This window comes from Danio rerio, chromosome 10 (genome assembly GCF_049306965.1).
Source record: "Danio rerio strain Tuebingen ecotype United States chromosome 10, GRCz12tu, whole genome shotgun sequence".
In the NCBI taxonomy this organism is placed as follows: Eukaryota; Metazoa; Chordata; class Actinopteri; order Cypriniformes; family Danionidae; genus Danio; species Danio rerio.
In genome coordinates this window covers 37102314-37121762 of record NC_133185.1, presented here as the reverse complement: position 1 = coordinate 37121762, position 19449 = coordinate 37102314, and the positions used below count along the sequence as shown (strand labels likewise).

At 33.6% G+C, this 19449-nt stretch overlaps 2 protein-coding genes across 2 annotated transcripts in view; both read right to left on the bottom strand.

Annotated features, from left to right (window-relative positions):
- Window positions 1-19449, bottom strand: part of lhfpl6 (LHFPL tetraspan subfamily member 6) — a 244844-nt gene that overhangs the window by 72601 nt on the left and 152794 nt on the right. The gene's annotated exons all lie outside the window — the stretch shown is intronic.
- wnt11 (wingless-type MMTV integration site family, member 11) lies at window positions 5-18869 on the bottom strand. The gene is given in 6 exon segments (NM_131076.2): window positions 5-931; window positions 6162-6454; window positions 10569-10849; window positions 15507-15733; window positions 16863-17064; window positions 18667-18869. Coding segments are annotated over 5 exon segments (1059 nt in total). The 5' UTR covers window positions 16946-17064; window positions 18667-18869; the 3' UTR covers window positions 5-756.

Below are 19449 nucleotides of genomic sequence, written 5' to 3'. Positions count from 1 at the left end.
CAGGTTTAAATGGTAAAGATTTTTTAATTAGTTTATAAATATTTCTTCTTTTAATTCAGCTTACAAAAAAAGACAGTATGTACATCCACAGAAAAGTGGTTCACGAAGGCCGCAAAGCGTGAGCCACGTACTCTGCTCACATGCTCAGAGAGGTTTTGCCGTTTCTTTTTATGCTGGATAAAAATATAACAAGGCACTACACGTACAGTCCAATGTCCTTGCTCATATATGTGGAATAAATACAGGTTTCTCCCTCAAGAACCAAATTCCTCATCCAAGAGCCGCAAGTTTCAAGTTCCCTTTGTCAGTGAGCGTAAAGTACCATCTTGAGTTTTGAATCCCTTAGAACTTGGAATGTGGAATCCTCCAGAACATCAAACATTTGGCTTCTAAAAATGAACGTCAAGCATCAAAACAGATCAAATGTACCTTTCTGTGTATTGTGTAAGAAAATAGAATCGTAAGATCTGAATTAAGGCGCATATGATTTTATATTTCTTTAAAAACGAGGCATAAAAATAGAAACCCTCTTGAGGACGGTAAATTGGATGTTCAATTGTTGTGCAGTAGAAAAAAAAAACAAAAGTACAAAAATAACGTCCAGCTTCATAAAGCCCAAAAATAAACCTCTTCTCGAAAGCAGATACGCATAAGACAGAAGTAAGCCATGCTTTGGTAAATCTGTGTCCGAGTAATTTACGCTCCACACCCAGGCTGAATATAACAGAAAGGAAATGTCTTGATATGTCCAGTAGCTCATTTGCAGACGTATTTCTCCACAGTCTTATCGCACTTCTTGCAGGTGACGTAGCAGCACCAGTGGTATTTGCAGTGGCATCGCTCCACCACTCGCTCCGTGTAAGGGTTGTAGCCTCGGCCGCAACACATCAGATCACAGCTGTCGCTGCCGCTGGATGTCTTATTGCACTGCCTGCAGACAAAATGTAAACACACTGATTTATAGAGCATGCTGTAACACAGTTAGCACTATGAAATGTTGTGCAGATTAAGTATAGTTTCAAAACAGAGTGTTTGGTTAATTGGCTGTAGGGGAGATTAGTCAAATTTGATATATGAAAACAAATCATGAGATGCATTTGTTTAGGGGTTTTTGAAGGGCAATTAAAAATAATTGTCTTTTTTATTGCGCAATTTAATTTATTTTTTGTAACTTTTTTAACTTTTTAAAGGGGAAGAGTGTATTTTTTGCCATTTTTAGTTATATCTCTCTATTTTTTAGTTCCTTGGAAACTATACCTAAACTAAACTGAATTTACATATATATTTATTTGTAAATATATATATGGTTGTGTGTCATATATGCAAATATACACTCGCTGACCACTTTATTAGGTACACCTGTCCAAATGCCTTGTTGATGTCACAGGAGAATGGCCAGACTAGTTTGAGGTGATAAAAAGGCAACAGTAACTCAAAAAAGCACTTATTACAATCGAGGTAGGCAGAAGAGCATCTCTGAATGCACAACACATCCAACTATGAGGCGGATGGGCTACAGCAGCAGATCACACCAGGTGCCACTCCTGTCAGCTAAGAACAGGAAAACTGAGGCTACAATTCTGACAACTCACTGTTTCTGTTGTGACATTTGTAGGGTCAGAGTTTTGCCGTCAACAACATGAAAGCATGAATCCATCCTGCCTTGTATTGACAGTTCAGGCTGGTTGTGATGGTGTAATAGTGTGGGGAATATTTTCTTGGCACACTTTGAGCCCATTAGTACCAATTGAGTATCGTGTCAACAGCACAGCCTATCTGAGTATTGTTGCTGACCATGTCCATTCCTTTATGACCACAGTGTACCCATCTTCCGATGGCTACTTCCAGCAGGATAACGTGCAATGTCATAAAGTGTGAATCATCTCAGACCGGTTTCTTGAACATGACAATGAGTTCACTGTACTCAATGTCCTCCACAATCACCAGACCTCAATCCAATAGAGCACCTTTGGGATGTGGTGGAACGGGAGATTCGCATCATGGATGTGCAGCCGACAAATCTGCAGCAACTTTGTGATGCTATCATGTCAATATTCACCAAAATCTCTGAGGAGTATTTCCAATACCTTGTTGAATCTACGCCACGAAGGATTAAAGCAGTTCTGAAGGCTACTGTGCGTCCAACCAGGTACCTATAAGGTGTACCTAATAAAGTGGCCAGTGAGTGTACAAATTTCTATTTACAAACACAAGTTCCTTTTGAAATCAGGGAAAACATTTACGTTCACCACATATTAAACCAGCAGCACTGAGACTCCTGAATATTGTTATGCTGTCCTTCATAGGGGGCTATCAGGAGTGACTGTACTGAAGCCTGAGGGATGAGGAGCGCTGAACAGCCCCTCATAAATAAGCTGTAAGTGCACTGTTTTATAATTGTGTGCTGTTATTGAGAGAAGACACACAGACGGAGAAATGTGCTCTTCTTTCAATCTCTCCGGTTAATGCTGAATGACCGAGAGGCTTTAGGGAAATGTGCTGAGTAGCATATAAAAGACATTTTTCATTTTTGATTTGCATGATTTATGTATGCATATATTCATTCATTCCGTCATTCATCACAATAATTTTTTTTATATAATAGTAATAATAATAACAATACATTAATTTTACAATAAATAAAATATTTAATTAAATAAATTTGGACTGTTTTTATGATTATATAAATATATTTTTTATATATAGTTCTGACTTCAACTTTAAATATATTTCCTTTTTCATTACAAATTCAGTTTTTTTCATTTAACAGTTTTCATTTTTTTTCTTACAAATATTTTTTTTGTTATTGTTTCGATTTTTACCTCCTGTTTTAGAATTTTTGGATTTCTTGAATTTTCCTTTATTTTTAAATTATTTATTATTTCTTTGATTGCTTAGTTGTTGTTGTTTTTCTTTTCTTTTTTTTACCTCTTTTTACTATTTTTGGGGTTTCTTGAAGTATTCTTTTAACCAATTACATTTTCTGGACTTTTATTATTATTCTAATTGAATAATACTTTCAATAATGAAAAAAAGATTACATATTTAAATGACATTATTAAATTCAAACAATTTATATGTATTTTGTATAATTCTTTTGTTTAGCTTTATTTTAGGTCCCTTTGAATTCATGATTTTATTTTTATGTTTAAAAAATTAGATTTTAATTTCATGACTTTCATGTTTTCTTTATTTTTTTTAATTAAAAGTTTAGCCCCTTCATATAATCATATAGTGAACTGCTCCTGTGTGGAGTTGTGAAGTCTACAATTAATGAAGAGCATCAAACCGTTAAAGAAAAGGGTGTAAATTGAGTCCAAATGAGCTCAAACCCCCAGAGTTCTCCGAAGTGATCTGGTTTTGGCATGAGTGGTACAGTTAAACAGCTGTGAGTGAAAACACATTTAAAGCTCGTCTCTTGAACAAATTTAGTGGCTTTAGTGATAGCGATCATCTCTGAGCCTCTGGGATGTGGTTCTGTCTGAACTCCTAATGGACAACTTCATTAACAGCAGCCTTGAGGCCCACAGAACAGCAGAGGAACATGGAAAGCAGTTAAATAATATTTTATTAAAAATCATATGTTTTTAATATTTGCTCTAAAGAAATTCATTAATACCAAGGTGTTTAAGTCAATAAAATAAAATATAATCTGTTATAAAATGATCTGTTCTCTTATAAAAAGTAATTCCTCAATATTAAAAGAATATATTCATGATTTTTAAAATTACAGTAAAATAATTAAAGTGTAAAACAAATAAAATGTAGACTATCGAAACTACAACTACGATTAATTCGTAAAGACATCAGCCCCTGATAGTTTTAATGTTAGATAATTATTTTATAATCATTTTATCATTAGATTCCTAAGCAGTATGCGGTAATATAGAAACTCCTTTAATATATAATTATAATATAAAATATTTGCAAAAACAACGTATTACAGTAAATATATTTGCATAATACTTATTGTACTTCTATTATATATAAGCTCCACAGACCTCACGCATCCTCTGTCTTGTGTGCGAGTGTAAGCACTAAATATATGAGCGCTGAACACGTGTGATGCTCTTATCTGCACTAATGCTGAAGATGCTTTCTGTGTGTTGAGTGCACTTGATGTATCACATGTCTGCAAGTTATCTGTGCACTGACTGACCTACAACACAACCTAAACATACATAATGCTCAAATAACTTAGTCACAACTGAATAATACAAAATTTAAAGACATTTTTTGTTCAAGTTGTAAATGTTATAATAACTTATACATTTTTGTTATAAGTGTCAGAGAAGTCCCTTTAAAGCCAGTCTATTTGCTTGTGTTTTTATATGTTTGGCATTAAATAATATCACTGTTTTGATCATGTTTTGGGTTAATTAAAAAATACATGGAGTAAAATACTAGTAAGTAAATTGTAGTAAAATGATTTTAAATATATTAATATATTTATAATATCATAATATAATATAAAAAATAAAACGAAATCTGACCAAAGAAACAAAGCAAAACAAAAATATATTATATAAACTAATAAAACACAAAACTTAATATAAATTAATATAAAACAAAATTAAACTAAATTAAAAATAAACCAAGACAACATGAAAACAAAATATATTATAAACTAATAAAAAAACTAAACAAAGCTAAACTAAATATAATATAAAGTAATATAAAACAAAACCTAACAAAAATAAAGCAAAACAGAAATATTAAATGTAAACTAAATTAATATAAAACAAAAGCTAACAAAAAACAAAGCAAAACAAAAATATATAATATAAACTAATAAAAAACAATACATAGTATAAATTAAAATAAAACAAAACTAAATAAATAAAAAAGAAGCTAAATAAATAAATATAAATAATAATAATAATAATAATAATAAAGTGATTATTTTTATAAATAAATATGAATATTATTCCAAATCAGCAAAAAAAAGTGATACCAAAAGTTTTTCATAAATTAAAACAGACACAATACTACTACAAATAATAAGGGTTTTACTCCATGGAAGACTTGTAATTGTTGTTTTTATTATCATTACTACTACTATTACTACTACTATTTTATACTACTACTACTATGAGTGCCTTTTATTGCTGTCTCTGTCATTATTTGCAGTTGTTGTTAATGTCACATGAAGTAAGTTCCACGTGTCGGAGCCAAAATCAATTCAACAGAGTACATTTAAGGGCACAACTAATGCAAACAAGGAAGCTGAGCTTATTTGAGTTTTACCTAAAGCTCCACCTGTGTGTGCAGTGATAAAGCAATAGGAAATGAGCAGGAAGAGTCCACAATGCTGTTAATCTGTGTGTGTGTGTGTGGAGCTGCAATCAGCTGAGAATAGCAGCATTAAACACACACACACTTTATCAGGGCTTCTCAAAACAAAACTGTGCCACCAGAGGAGGAAGTAAAAGGAATTTGCTTTGTTAAAACTCAATATGTGTAATAATGTCCTTTTAATGTCCATCCAAAAATAAATCCCTGCCTATGTCATTATTTTCTGGACTTCATATAGTGTGAAAAACATTTTACTGCAAATGACTGGGTTCTACACAATTCTATCCAAACATCATTTGAAAATCCTAATGGCACACAAATAATAATTATAAATTTTTTATTTTATTTTAATAAATAATATTATTACTCTTAAAATAATAATGGTAATAATAATAACAATGTGCAATATGTTTGTATTATTATTTTGATTTATTTATTTATTTTGCAGATTTTTTGCTAATATATATGATTACTATTTTTTAATAATAATAAATAATAAAAATAATAATAAAACTAACAAAAAAACTAATATTAATAACTAATTATATTATAAATAGCTAATATTAATAAAAAATATAGTTTGAAAAATAAGTAAATTGGGATGGGTATATATATATATATATATATATATATATATATATATATATATATATATATATATATATATATATATATATTATTTGGGATGGGTATATATATTTATATGGGTATAATAAATTTTTTTTTTTCATATAAGAATGTGGGGAGAATTGTTGGACTCTCATGGTGCAAATGAATAAATAAATCTGATCACACTGGGCTCAATGAAGAAAAATGAAAACAAATTTAAAATGAGAAAAAACAGAGGTATATAATTTATGATTTACCTGTCCTGAGTCCCGAAAGAGCCCAACTTGTCGTTCTTCATGCAGTAATCTGGTGAGCTCTGCAGATACACCAGCTCATTCTCTCTCACGGGCCGGATGTCGATGTCTTTCGGGACGAGCTGCTTGCGTGTTCCCATTGGCCGATGGACCACTTTAGTTGCGGACAAGTATTTGGTCTTTAGATCTATGGCGATGTCCTTTAGGTCCAGTAAGCCCCTCCAGCAGGTCCGTATGGAGCAGGAACCAGAAACACCGTGGCATTTGCACTTCATGACCAAAGCATCTCGCAAAGCCTGTGGAGATGGAAAAATGCACGATCGATTAAGATAAATCCAATAAAAAAAATTACATTATGACACAGGGAATGTAACATATTAGTGACTTTGGATGGCTTTTGCATGACTTCATGTGTCCCAAATAAAAAAAAGACTTTGAAATTCAATCATTTTAATCGCAAATGTGGTTCCGATTGTTTTTAATTGACATCAGACTTCATTCGTGACTGTCCTGTCATACTCAAAGCACAGTTCACCCTAAAATCAAAATTTACTCACTACTTACTCGCCCCTCAAGTCCAAACATTTATGAGTTTTGTGTTTCTGCTGAACACAAAAGAAGATATTTTGAAGAATGCTCGAAGCCGGCAACCATTGACATACATAGTCGGATATATACATACAGTTGAAGTCAGAATTATTAACCCCGCTTTGAATTAAATTTTTTTTTTTCTTCAAATTTTTTCCAAATGATGTTTAACAGAGCAAGGACATTTTCAAAGAGTGTCTGATAATATTTTTACTTCTGGAGAAAAGTCTTATCTTGTATCTTATATCGACTAAAATAAAAAAAGTTTTTAAAAAATTAGTTTAAACTATTTTAAGGTCTAAATTATTAGCCCCTTCAAGCTATATTTTTTTATAGAACATATTGTATTGTTATACAATAACTTGCCTAATTACCCTAACCTGCCTAATTAACCTAGTTAGGCATTTAAATGTAACTTTAAGCTGTGTAGAAGTGTCTTGAAAAATATGTAGTAAAATTTTATTTAATGTCATAATCACAAAGATCAAATAAATCAGTTGTTAGAAATGAGTTATTAAAACTATTCCGTTAAAAATGTGTTGAGTTGGTGCCAATAGCATAGTGGTTACTGCCTCGACACATAGCATCAAGGTGCTCACGGTGACTCAAGTGCGATTCCTGACTCGAGGTCCTTTTCCGATCCTTCCCCTATCTCTGCTCCCCTTACTTTGCTATCTGTAAATCTTCACTGTTCTGTCAAAATAAAGGTGAAAACCCCTCAAAAATAATTAAAATAGAAATGTGTTGAAAAAATCTTCTCTCCGTTAAACAGAAATAATATATTTATTTGGAAAGTCAATGGTTCCAACATTCTTTAAAATATTAAGTTTAGGCTGAGTAAATTATAACAGATCTTTAATGACTAGGTGAACTGTCACTTTAAAGGCCCCCGGTATACTTTAAACAAAACCAAATTAACTTAAATGACGTCGTTTGAAAAAATCCAGCCGAATTCAAGTTATTTTTGAGTTTGTTTCAGCAGCTCAAAACAGATTACAAAAGCAACCTTTTGGGGGAGGTCATTTTGTCTTCTTAACATCTTTGAGCTACCATTGATGCATGACTATTATGCAATCGGTGGGTGTGTTCTGGAACTCCTTATGTTTGTCTTTACATGCGATTGATTCATATCTCATATTCATGGTGGACAGAAGAACAAAATTCAAAACAGCAACACAAAGTTAAAAAAACATGAATACAATGAAGAGACCAGTAGCAGAGTTGGTACAGATGTATCCACACCTGTAAGATCACCTACGGGGGAAATTTTAAAAACTCAGAGGGGGTCTCTCACCAAACAAAAGACCCAACCTCCTTCCTGCTTAGTTGTTGATTTATCAAACATCGCCATAGTCAAATAAACAGTATCTAAATAATAAGAACAAGTATCTAATAAATAGATACTATCTCATGAATAAGTGTGATCTAATACTTAAATACTAGTATCTATTAATTAGTTTTAATGATTAACTTAATTAGGTAATTAATGATTAACTACTAGTACATAAAAATATGTATTAGTCCCAGCTGGAATACATACTTGTCAAAACTGAATAGTTAATCTCTGAATGACAGATCCCACAGAAAACAATGGAAAAAATGTATTTGTTACTAGTAACAACAAAATAGTTACAAGCCATTATTAAAATAAGTACTAGTATCTAATAAACAAGAACTAGTATCTATTTAATAAGTACTAGTACCTATATAATAGATACTAGTATCTAAGACATAAGTACTAGCATTCATTTAATTGGTGCTAGTATCTAACGAATGAGTACCAGTATTTAATGAAAAGAACCAGTGTCTAATGAGTAAGCACTAGTGTATTTTTAATAAGCACTAGTATCTACAGAATAGGCACTAGTATCTAAGGAATAAGCACTAGTAGCTGATGAATAAGCGCTAATATCTGATGAATAAGCACTAATATCTGAGGAATAAGCACTAATATCGGATGAATAAGCACTAATATCTAATGAATAAGCACTAATATCTGAGGAATAAGCACTAATATCTAATGAATAAGCACTAATATCTGATGAATAAGCACTAATATCTGAGGAATAAGCACTAATATATAATGAATAAGCACTAATATCTGATGAATAAGCACTAATATCTGATGAATAAGCACTAATATCTGAGGAATAAGCACTAATATCTAATGAATAAGCACTAATATCTGATGAATAAGCACTAATATCTGAGGAATAAGCACTAATATATAATGAATAAGCACTAATATCTGTGGAATAAGCACTAATATCTGAGGAATAAGCACTAATATATAATGAATAAGCACTAATATCTGAGGAATAAGCACTAATATCTGAGGAATAAGCAATAGTATCTGATGAATAAGCACTAATATCTGATGAATAAGCACTAATATCTAATGAATAAGCACTAATATCTGATGAATAAGCACTAATATCTGAGGAATAAGCACTAATATCTGAGGAATAAGCAATAGTATCTGATGAATAAGCACTAATATCTGATGAATAGGCACTAATATCTAATGAATAAGCACTAATATCTGATGAATAAGCACTAATATATGATGAATAAGCACTAGTATGTGATGAATAAGCACTAATATCTGAGGAATAAGCACTAATGTCTAATGAATAAGCACTAGTATCTGATGAATAAGCACTAATATCTGATGAATAAGCACTAATATCTGATGAATAGGCACTAGCATCTGATGAATAAGCACTAATATCTAATGAATAAGCACTAACATCTGATGAATAAACACAAGCATCTGATGAATAAGCACTAATATCTGAGGAATAAGCACTAATATCTAATGAATAAGCACTAGTATGTGATGAATAAGCACTAATATCTGAGGAATAAGCACTAACATCTGATGAATAAGCACTAGCATCTGATGAATAAGCACTAATATCTGAGGAATAAGCACTAGCATCTGAGGAATAAGCACTAATATCTAATAAATAAGCACTAATATCTGATGAATAAGCACTAATATCTGATGAATAAGCACTAGCATCTGATGAATAAGCACTAATATCTGAGGAATAAGCACTAATATCTGATGAATAAGCACTAATATCTAATGAATAAGCACTAATATCTGATGAATAAACACTAGCATCTGATGAATAAGCACTAATATCTAATGAATAAGCACTAATATCTGATGAATAAGCACTAATATCTGATGAATAAGCACTAATATCTGAGGAATAAGCACTAGCATCTGAGGAATAAGCACTAATATCTGATGAATAAGACCTAATATCTGAGGAATAAGCACTAATATCTGTTGAATAGGCACTAATATCTGATAAATAAGCACTAATATCTGAGGAATAAGCACTAATATCTAATGAATAAGCACTAATATCTAATGAATAAGCACTAGTATATGATGAATAAGCACTAATATCTGAGGAATAAGCACTAATATCTAATGAATAAGCACTAGTATATGATAAATAAGCACTAGTACTTAATGGAAAATACACTATCTAAACAATAAGCACTAGTAACACGAAAATAGATACTAGTACGGGTTTTAGATTTAATGTCAAAACAGCTTGCTGTGCATGGCCGTCCATCAAGTGCATGTTTACATTGAAAAACAATGGTAAAAAGTAGCACAATAGAATGGAATAATGCATTCTGTGTAAATGAGTGCTGGAGTGTTCGAAAATGATGTACAGTCACTCAGCCTTTACAACCTTTTCTTTGCCCTCAAAAGAAGAGCACTTCACTTGAAATTTACCAGGACATTGAATCATTAACTTTAGCTTTTTTGAAGTGAATCTGTGAGGTACTGCTTACCTGTCTGCCCACTTCGCTGTTGTGAAGATGCATGAGCTTGTTGGCGTGAGAGCCAGACTTCTTCTTCATCTTCATTGGGGCATCAGAAAACTTGGAGCCCATGAGGAGACCATAATGTATGTTATCAGCACAGCCGCCCCACCTGTAGCCCGGCTCGGGGATTTCACCTGGGATCGGCCCACACGAGCACAGCCTCAGGTCTCCAGAGGTGCAGGCGCGTGCTATAGTGTGACTTATAGCAGCTGCGGAGAGCGCATACACAAATGCAGACTCCCTTGTTCCTGAGAGATAGCAGGGGGAAAAGCATAATTAGTTGCTTATATAAACAAATAAAAAGAGTATAATGAATAGTTCACCCAAAACTGAAATCTCTATGATTTACTTGTTCAAAAACTGAGATCTTTCTTCCGCTGAATGTTAAAGATTTTGAAGAATGCTGATAGCTGGCACCAGTTGACTGAGGCTTTTTTTCCCTATATGGAAGCCAGTAGGTATCATCAACCAACTTTCTTCAAAATATCTTTGTGTGCAAGAGAAAAAGAAACTCAAAGCTTTAAAACTGGGGTGTCCAAACTCTTTCCTGCATAATTTAGCTCTAACTTACTTTAACACTTGACTAGAAGATTATTTTTATACCTACAAAAAGCTTGATTAACTGGTTAATTGGAGTTGGAATTAAAATATGCAGGACAACGGCCCTCCAGGACAGAGTTTGGCACCCCTAAACAGCATGAGGGAGAGCACATGTACATTAAAATTTCTGGGTAAACTAACCCTTTAAAGATTTAGTTCACCATTATTTTTTGTGAATAAAGACCTAAATTAAATCCACTCATCATCTAAAGCATCTCAAGAGATTGTGTATCTTCAGAAGACTTGGTTTAAACCGCTGACTCATCTGGATTTATTTTTGATCTCTTTATTAATGTCAAGATTTGGGTGAACAGTGTCAATGGAGGAAGGGAAATCCCTCAGATTGGGTTACAAATATCGTCATCTGCCTTGCAGTCTGAAATATTGCCATGGCTTTTCAATCTCTTTTCTTCATCTATGTTATCTGTATGTTATCTGTATAGTATGGTTTTGCTAACCACTTGATTTACATGGATTTATTTATTAGCTCTTTTATAAACGTTTCAAAGCATCAGGGTTATGAGTGAGCATGTTTCAATGAAGGCACAGAGGTCTCTATCTTTATTTGTTTTCTGGAGATGTATTCATATGGATTTTTTTCATTAAAGTTATGAAGAGAGTTTTGGGTAAACAGACTTTTTTTACCCAAAGAAGAAGAAAAGTCTTGTGGGTTTAGAACAAATCCATTAGATTCATATGGATTTATTTTTTATTCTTTTCATGAATGTTTTGAAGGAGGGACAGTTCTCAAATGAGTTACAGAAATCTCACAGATTGGATTAAAAATATCTTCATTTGTGTTATGAAGATAACTTAAGTCTTATGGGTATGGATAATAATAAGCTGCTTATAATAACATGGATTTACTTTTTATCCTTTTCATTAATGTTTTGAAGAGTCCAATTTGGGTGAAAAGAAGTCATCTTTTTCTTGCTCCCGAGAAAAACAGTGGTTTATATGCATTTACTTTTATCTCTTTATAAACATTTTAAAGCGTCAGAGTTTAGCGTAGATCTGAGATGCCTAAAGTAGGGCCCGTGGGCCAAAGTTGGCCCTTTGATTTGGCCCTCCATCCTATCTAATAGGAGAGTGAAAATGATGGAGAGGGATATCACACAGATATCGTCATTTTTAATTTGACATAATTGTTTTTTTGGTTGGTTTATTGCTGAGCTACAAAGGAGCAAACTGAAATTAATTGTTGTAAAAGAATCTGATTTTTTTTTAAATGTAGATACTGGCACTTGATGGATAGAGGCCAAAAACTAGTGTGATTCTGTTATAAATGAGATTGTTTTGTTTTTTACTGTAATGAGTTTGTTATAAAATGTTTAAAAAATACTGTATAAGTTCATATAAAGCAATATTTTCTAGTCATTTTTAAATATTATTAAAGAAATTTGGAAATTGCCCATGACAACTATGATATATTTACCTTCGCCCCACTAGCCTCAATCAAATTTGATTTTTGGCCCTTCATAAGAAAAGGTTTGGACACCACTGGGGTAGATAAACTTTCAATGGCAAAAAGAAATCAGTATGTTAATCTGTGCTTAAAAAATGAATGAAATTTTTATAGGTTTGCAAGAACGTGAATGCAAGAACATGATGACAGAATGTTTTAACACTTAAACTGACATTTTCCTGTCAGAAATGCAAAGCAATATAAGAAACAGCAGTATTCAGTGCGAAAGGATAATGGCGGAGATTACTGAACAGTTCTCTCAGTGCGCATATGTCATGACAAGATAATAGGTGCAGAAACAGGAGAGGCTCAACTTGACCCCGTACGAGCGACATCAAAGAGCGTCTCCTTAGCGCTGTACTTATGAGACGCAGGAGTGTTTTAACTCTTGACAAATGCAGACGCTCTGCAGTGAAGGACGTCTCTAGAAGATTTAGTTTGACCATCCTCTGTGTTTGGAAACACTTATACCTTTCAATAAATAATTAAGGAGGACGATTAAACCAGCCATCAGAACGTATCACTGCCGCATGTATCGGTATAAGATTCTATGAAAACCTTGGATAAAAATATCAAGGATTTAACGGTATTGTGATTGAATACTACTCTAAAATATATATTTTTTAATGTTTGGGTAAGAAACACCAACTTTTTTTCCCCACAATTTAGTTAATTTGACTTCTGAGGTCTTAATTAGTTTTAAAAACACAGATTTCTTTACAACCTGAAAAGGCATCTTTGGATATCTTCCTTTTTTTCCTGAATCATGGGCTGACCAGTACATTTTAATGTGTAGGGTCCTTTTCAAATGCAGATACTGTTGCTTTTAGAGAGAAATTAAATAAAGTTGTAAAAACACGACAAACCCCCCCCCCCCCCCCCCCCCCCCCAACAAACCTTTTACATACCTTAGGAATGGTAAATTTGAAAAAGTCAAGGTTTTAATATAGCTCAAAAATGTTCTAACCGTGGTAAACCTTGAAACTGGTTATCGTCAAATTCAAGATGAAAGGGCAAGACAAAAAAAACTATTTAATTTAAAGATACAGCCTATATTTTCACCATTAGAGGGTGCATAATTGCAATAAACAAAGGTGTATTTTAATGATGATGAGACTGTGTGGGTAATCATGGGATTTATTATCTTCTTTACATCATACTAATTTAAAATTAGTTGAAGCAACTCAACTCTTACGTTTTTCTTTGGGACAGCTTAATTGTTTCATGTTCAAAGTTAACTCAATCAATTTGTCTTGGGACAATGTGTAGGACTGTGAAACCCAGCATATTTTACAGGTAACACTTTAATTTGATGGTTCATTTGAGTATTAGTAGACTGTCTGCTTAATATCTGTTGATACTGCTGCTACAACAGACACTTAACTGACTAAGAAACTTAAGTCAAGCAAGTAAGTCAACTTACACTAACCCTAACCCCAACCTAACAGTCTACTTCTAATGTAATGAGAATTAGTTGGCATGTAGATGCAATGTAACTTAAATGCAACAAACGGACCATCAAAATAAAGTGTGACGTTTTTACATCCTAGAGGACTCAGAAATCATGTTAATGGATGAGCTAAGATATTTAACACTTATTATCATGCCATTATGAACCAGAGTAGGTCATAAAGCCATTAAAGGAAAACTTCAAGTGCATTTTAAGTACACATTTTAAGGTTAATTACATTTTAAGGTTCTGTTCTGTTATAATGCTGCTCTGTGAAGCATCTTTGGAGTTTCCCTGTTTGCAAAATCAAACCAGAAATTAAAGGTTATTAACATGGCTTTACTGGACAATGTATGTGACACAAGATAAAATTGCTTATTTCTCTAGATTTAAAAACACTGAATCATTTGGGATGATGTAAGTAAATAAGCAAGGAATATACAGTTAGAAGTCAAAATGACCGGCCCTCCTGGGAATTGTTTTACTCAATTAATCTTATTAACCTAGTTAAGCCTTTAAATTACACTTTAAGCTCAATACTTGTGTCTTGAAAAATATCTAGCAAAATATTATGTATGTCATCATGGCAAAGATAAAATAAATCAGTTGTTAGATAAGAGTTATTAAAACTATTATGTTTAGATTTGTGTTGAAACACAAATTGGCATAAAATTACACTGGGGGCTAATATTTCAGGAGGGCTATTAATTTTAACGTCAACTGAATAACACAGTGGTTAATCAATATTTAAATTCTTTAAAAATCTTACATATTGTTCCTTTAAGTGATTTCATAGTTCCAGAACTGGTTGCAAGCTAAGAATTGCATCTGTGCCGCAAAGGTCGGATGCAGGGTAAAACTGTAGGCTTTAAAAGCCCGTCAATTCTCTGTCCATTACTGACTAACTGGCTCAATAGCATCTCTCAGTGAATAGAATGGATCCTATTGTTCGTCCTCACAGTAAACGCAGCTCCTCTGTGAAGGATCCCATCAAACGGAGCCTGAGAAAGAAGAGCGGCGTGCAAGAATCCTGCGGGTCGGGTGAGCAGGGCTTTCTTTTATCATGCAGCGAGGCCAAATTGCAGCATTTTAACTGGCATAGTCTGCGTTACCCGGAGCGAGAGTGTTTGGAGATCACCTTAAAGCTTTGCACTCATAAAGTTTTCCTCCAACAATTAGATGGGTTCCTTAGACCTATTAAGGCTGGAATGGAAACCACACTCGGGTATAAAGTGAGGTGTGTGGTCACTTAAGCTAGCTGGCAACGAACGGACACCGGCTCTTTCACGATTTAGGCTCTAAACAGAACATCTGCGGAGAGACTTCAATTGGAAAACAGACTTCGATTGGAAATAAATGCGTTTAGACACGGTTTTTCTCAGTAACTCACCTCGTTCCAGGTCTGGGAGGAATTTCGGTCCATCAATAGAGGAACAGTTCCAGCGCATGTCTGTGAAGGTCTTTTGGCAGACCTTTTTAACCTCCCGTGCTGCTTGGATGATGGTTTGCATGAGTTCCAGGTTACTCCTACAGAGCTGAGCCTGAGAGGAGACGAGGCCTGGCAACGTCTTGCAGTGCTGGGTCTTGTTGATGTGTTGTGCGGTCTGTGATAGCGCCCTGCATGAGAAAAGGCATATGTTTGAATATTTACATTCACTGATTTAATATTTCAACTTTTGCCAATCAGACACTTGGAAAGTTATTAAAAAGTTTGATGGAGTAAAGGTGGATAACATTGTTTGTGGCCAGCTCTAAAATATTAAGAGTAAGATCAACAGTTTGCGAAAGCATTTAAGCTGCGGGCTAAAATTGTTCAGTGTCTCGCTCACAAAGGCATGCAAACAACAACCCATTCCCAGAGATAATCAATCAAGATTAGACCAAAATGGAAGGAGATTATTTCTGCATCGCTTGGATTTAAGAAAGGCACCAAACAGCAATCGCCAATAGAAAAAAAAAAAGTTTATCCGTAAGATAATTTGGTCATTGTTAAAACTTAAGCAAATCTACCATGGTCAAGCTGCAGTCAAACAATGCTAGATGTCACGCAAATCATGGATATTAAAATTACTTTTTTATCTCAGACTTTAATCACATAGGCCTAAACTGAAACTTCTGTAACCTTAAAAAAAACCCAATAAATTCAATATGACTTCAGAGTGAAATCTGAAGTGAAGCATTAATTTCCCTCCTCTTCGACTAACACACACACACACAGACGTGTATCACTATTCGTGAGAACCAACTAATGCCTGCTCTACCTTTGCCTGTTTCAGATTAGGGGCCGCGACTTTATGTTCCATGATATGCTGTGACTGACAGACCCCTGTCTTAACCTCCACACACACACACATACACACACAGTCTTTGTTATCCAGGGAACACAGGTGTTTATGGCGGCATCTGTTTTGCATTTCTTGCCATGCAATATCAAGACTGCGGAAACCCCAACCAGCATCTTGTGCATGCAAAACAGCCCCTTCACGTCCCAAATTCTCATATTTTCCATCACGACGCACCAAAGGATTGCATGAATACATTCTCAAGAAATCAAGTTAGCTTTGAACTGGGTTTACCTTTGATTTAATTTTAAGATCAAATTCTACCAAGCTTAAACTTTTCTAAATTAAAAGCCACTGCAAAGAAATTCCCTTTCAATTGGTTCCAAAATTGGTTTACGAATCAATCATCACGCTAAACCCATTTCAGTTTCAGCATATGAAGAGTAAAAAACAAACAAACTCACAGCCATCTGATTCCTGTGCACTGCTGAGACAGGAGCAGGAATGTGAGGAGACAAAGCGGGAGGGAAGGGAAGGTTCGCTTCATGCTGTACAATAAGATCCAGAAGACACTGATGCAGGTGCTCGCTGACCCCACTGCTTCTTGACACAGTTATAATTAAAAGCCAAAAGCCATGGCACTTATTCCGTCTTTCCGTCCCTCTTCTGCTTGGGGAGAAAAAAAATCTGATTCAGATTAAATGCAGTGGACTCTAGGTGCATGATATACTGATGAATGCAGCGCACACATGACATGAAGAATATTTAAAATATATATGTATAAAAAAATTAAAACATTTGGTCACTTTAAGTTACAATTTTTGCTATTTAAAATTCATTTATTATGACTTTAAGCTCAATAAATTAATAATTTTCAGCTTATTAGTAGTTATTAAGGTAGTAGTTGGGTTTTAAACATGTCGAATAAGATCATGCAGAATATTAACTTAATAATTACTAATAAACAGCCAATATCTTAGTAATAAGCAGGTTATAAGCCACTAATTAATAGTAAGAATTGGTATTTGGAGACATTTTCCATTTAAATGCCATATTGTTGTTTTATTTTTCTATTACAATACTTTTACAGTCCCATTAAGTAAAAAAAAAAATTTTTTTTTTTATTTATAAGAAGCCTTTAAAATCAACTTACAAACAACCAACGATTCAATCACTTTCTTTTTTTTTTAACAATGCTTTCCAACTTTCAGTGTTTATGAAAATCGCAATGCAAGATTTTCTTAAGCTCTATGCAACTTTCTGAAATATAGGTGCGGTGGTTTTTGGAATGTTATCAAATTTTCTCAGATTATTCCATCTGCTGGAATAGGAGGGCAATAAACAGACACTACCTCCCACTGGACCTGCTGTCTGGCCTCAGGCATGATGCATTCACATACAGACAGTGATTGTCCAGATTGCAGGGGCAAGCTTTTTTTTCCAGAAGTTATTTTTTTCCTTCTGGCTATTGACCTAAACCTAGAAAACTATACATTAAAAGTGCAATTACAATTACATAGCTAGTAATTGCATCATAAATTATAGTACTCAAAGTGATATATTTAGTTTTCCACTTGCTGCTATCATTGCTGTTTTAACCACTTCTACAGTTTTATAGATTTTATTTTGTCTTTAAGAACAACAAATTGCAAAGTGCAGACTTCAACACCACTTTAAGGAAGCAATTAAACTTCTAATTTATATATAAATAAATAAATATATATATATATATATATATATATATATATATATATATATATATATATATATATATATATATATATATATATATATATATTGTGAGTTTAAATGTCCTAATTAAAGAAATTAGAACAAAACGTAGTATAGTTTAGCTGTTATATCCATTATGCATAATCTATATACCATTCGCATGGCCAGCTACACGCAATCCAGAAATTTGTCAAGCTCATGTATATTATAAAACAAATCCTAAAACATGAATAAACATGATTAAAAAATTGAAGGCTACCGTTTGTATATAGCACAATAAAACTGTTGCTGCATTTCGTAAAAATTAGTACAGAAGACATTTCGTACAGTTTTATCTCTGATCTGCTGCATTTTTACCTTGGAGCGATCCGAGGTGAACATAAAATGTAATTAGCTCACTTATAACCCCTCTGGGTGGTCTATAATATTGCATACTACAGTAGTCTCTTGTAGCTTTAAATTGCAAAACAAAATAATAAATAAAACAGCGTTTAAATAGAAAGCACCAACTTTGCGCACAATAAATGGACTCCTCACCTTTATCAGAGACTGACGCCAAAAAAAAATCCGCTTGTACAAAGTAATCCAAAGGTGATTTTCATTTAAATCCAGCCAGAAATGCTCTAGCCAAAGCTCTTAATGAGAGTTAATCCGTTTGTGTGAAGTCCGAGTGAGAAAGCATGATGCTGGAGCGCTGATAAAGAAATGAAGAGAGGTGGGTTTGTGGTGCTGCTCGCGCGCAGGAATCTGCAGGACTGAAGGCGCAGCGCGAGCGCGAGTCTATATGAGGCCGCGCGCCGCTTTGATCTCGCGCTGATGTCAGGGACCATTAGCATAACAAAGTGGTTAAGGTTTCCAAGCCAAAGAAGACGAAGGTGAAAATATGATCTGCGATACTCAGACATATCTCGCTACTTTCCGCAAGGAATTTCATTTTTTTTTCTTGGAAGAAAGGAAAAGGGTGTTTGAGCCCCTCATGAATATGAGTGTAAACACTGCATGTATAACGAGGGGATTGTTTTGTGTGATTTTAGTTTACCGTATTCTATAACTATCCGATAGACTATGGGTCTGGATGAAATGAGTTTAAAGTGTCAGAACAATCAAAGTAAATATAAAATACAGCTTGCTATTTTTAGGCACTGTTTATTTATTTATTAAATTTTTTTTACATCCATCACGAATGAAATATCATCTGAAGATATATTAAAAACCTTGCATAGAACAAGAATAATTTCATGAGATATTAGATAAAACATGCTTAACGATCACATGGCTGCCCCAAAATACCAATCAATTGTCATTTAAAATCTTTATGCT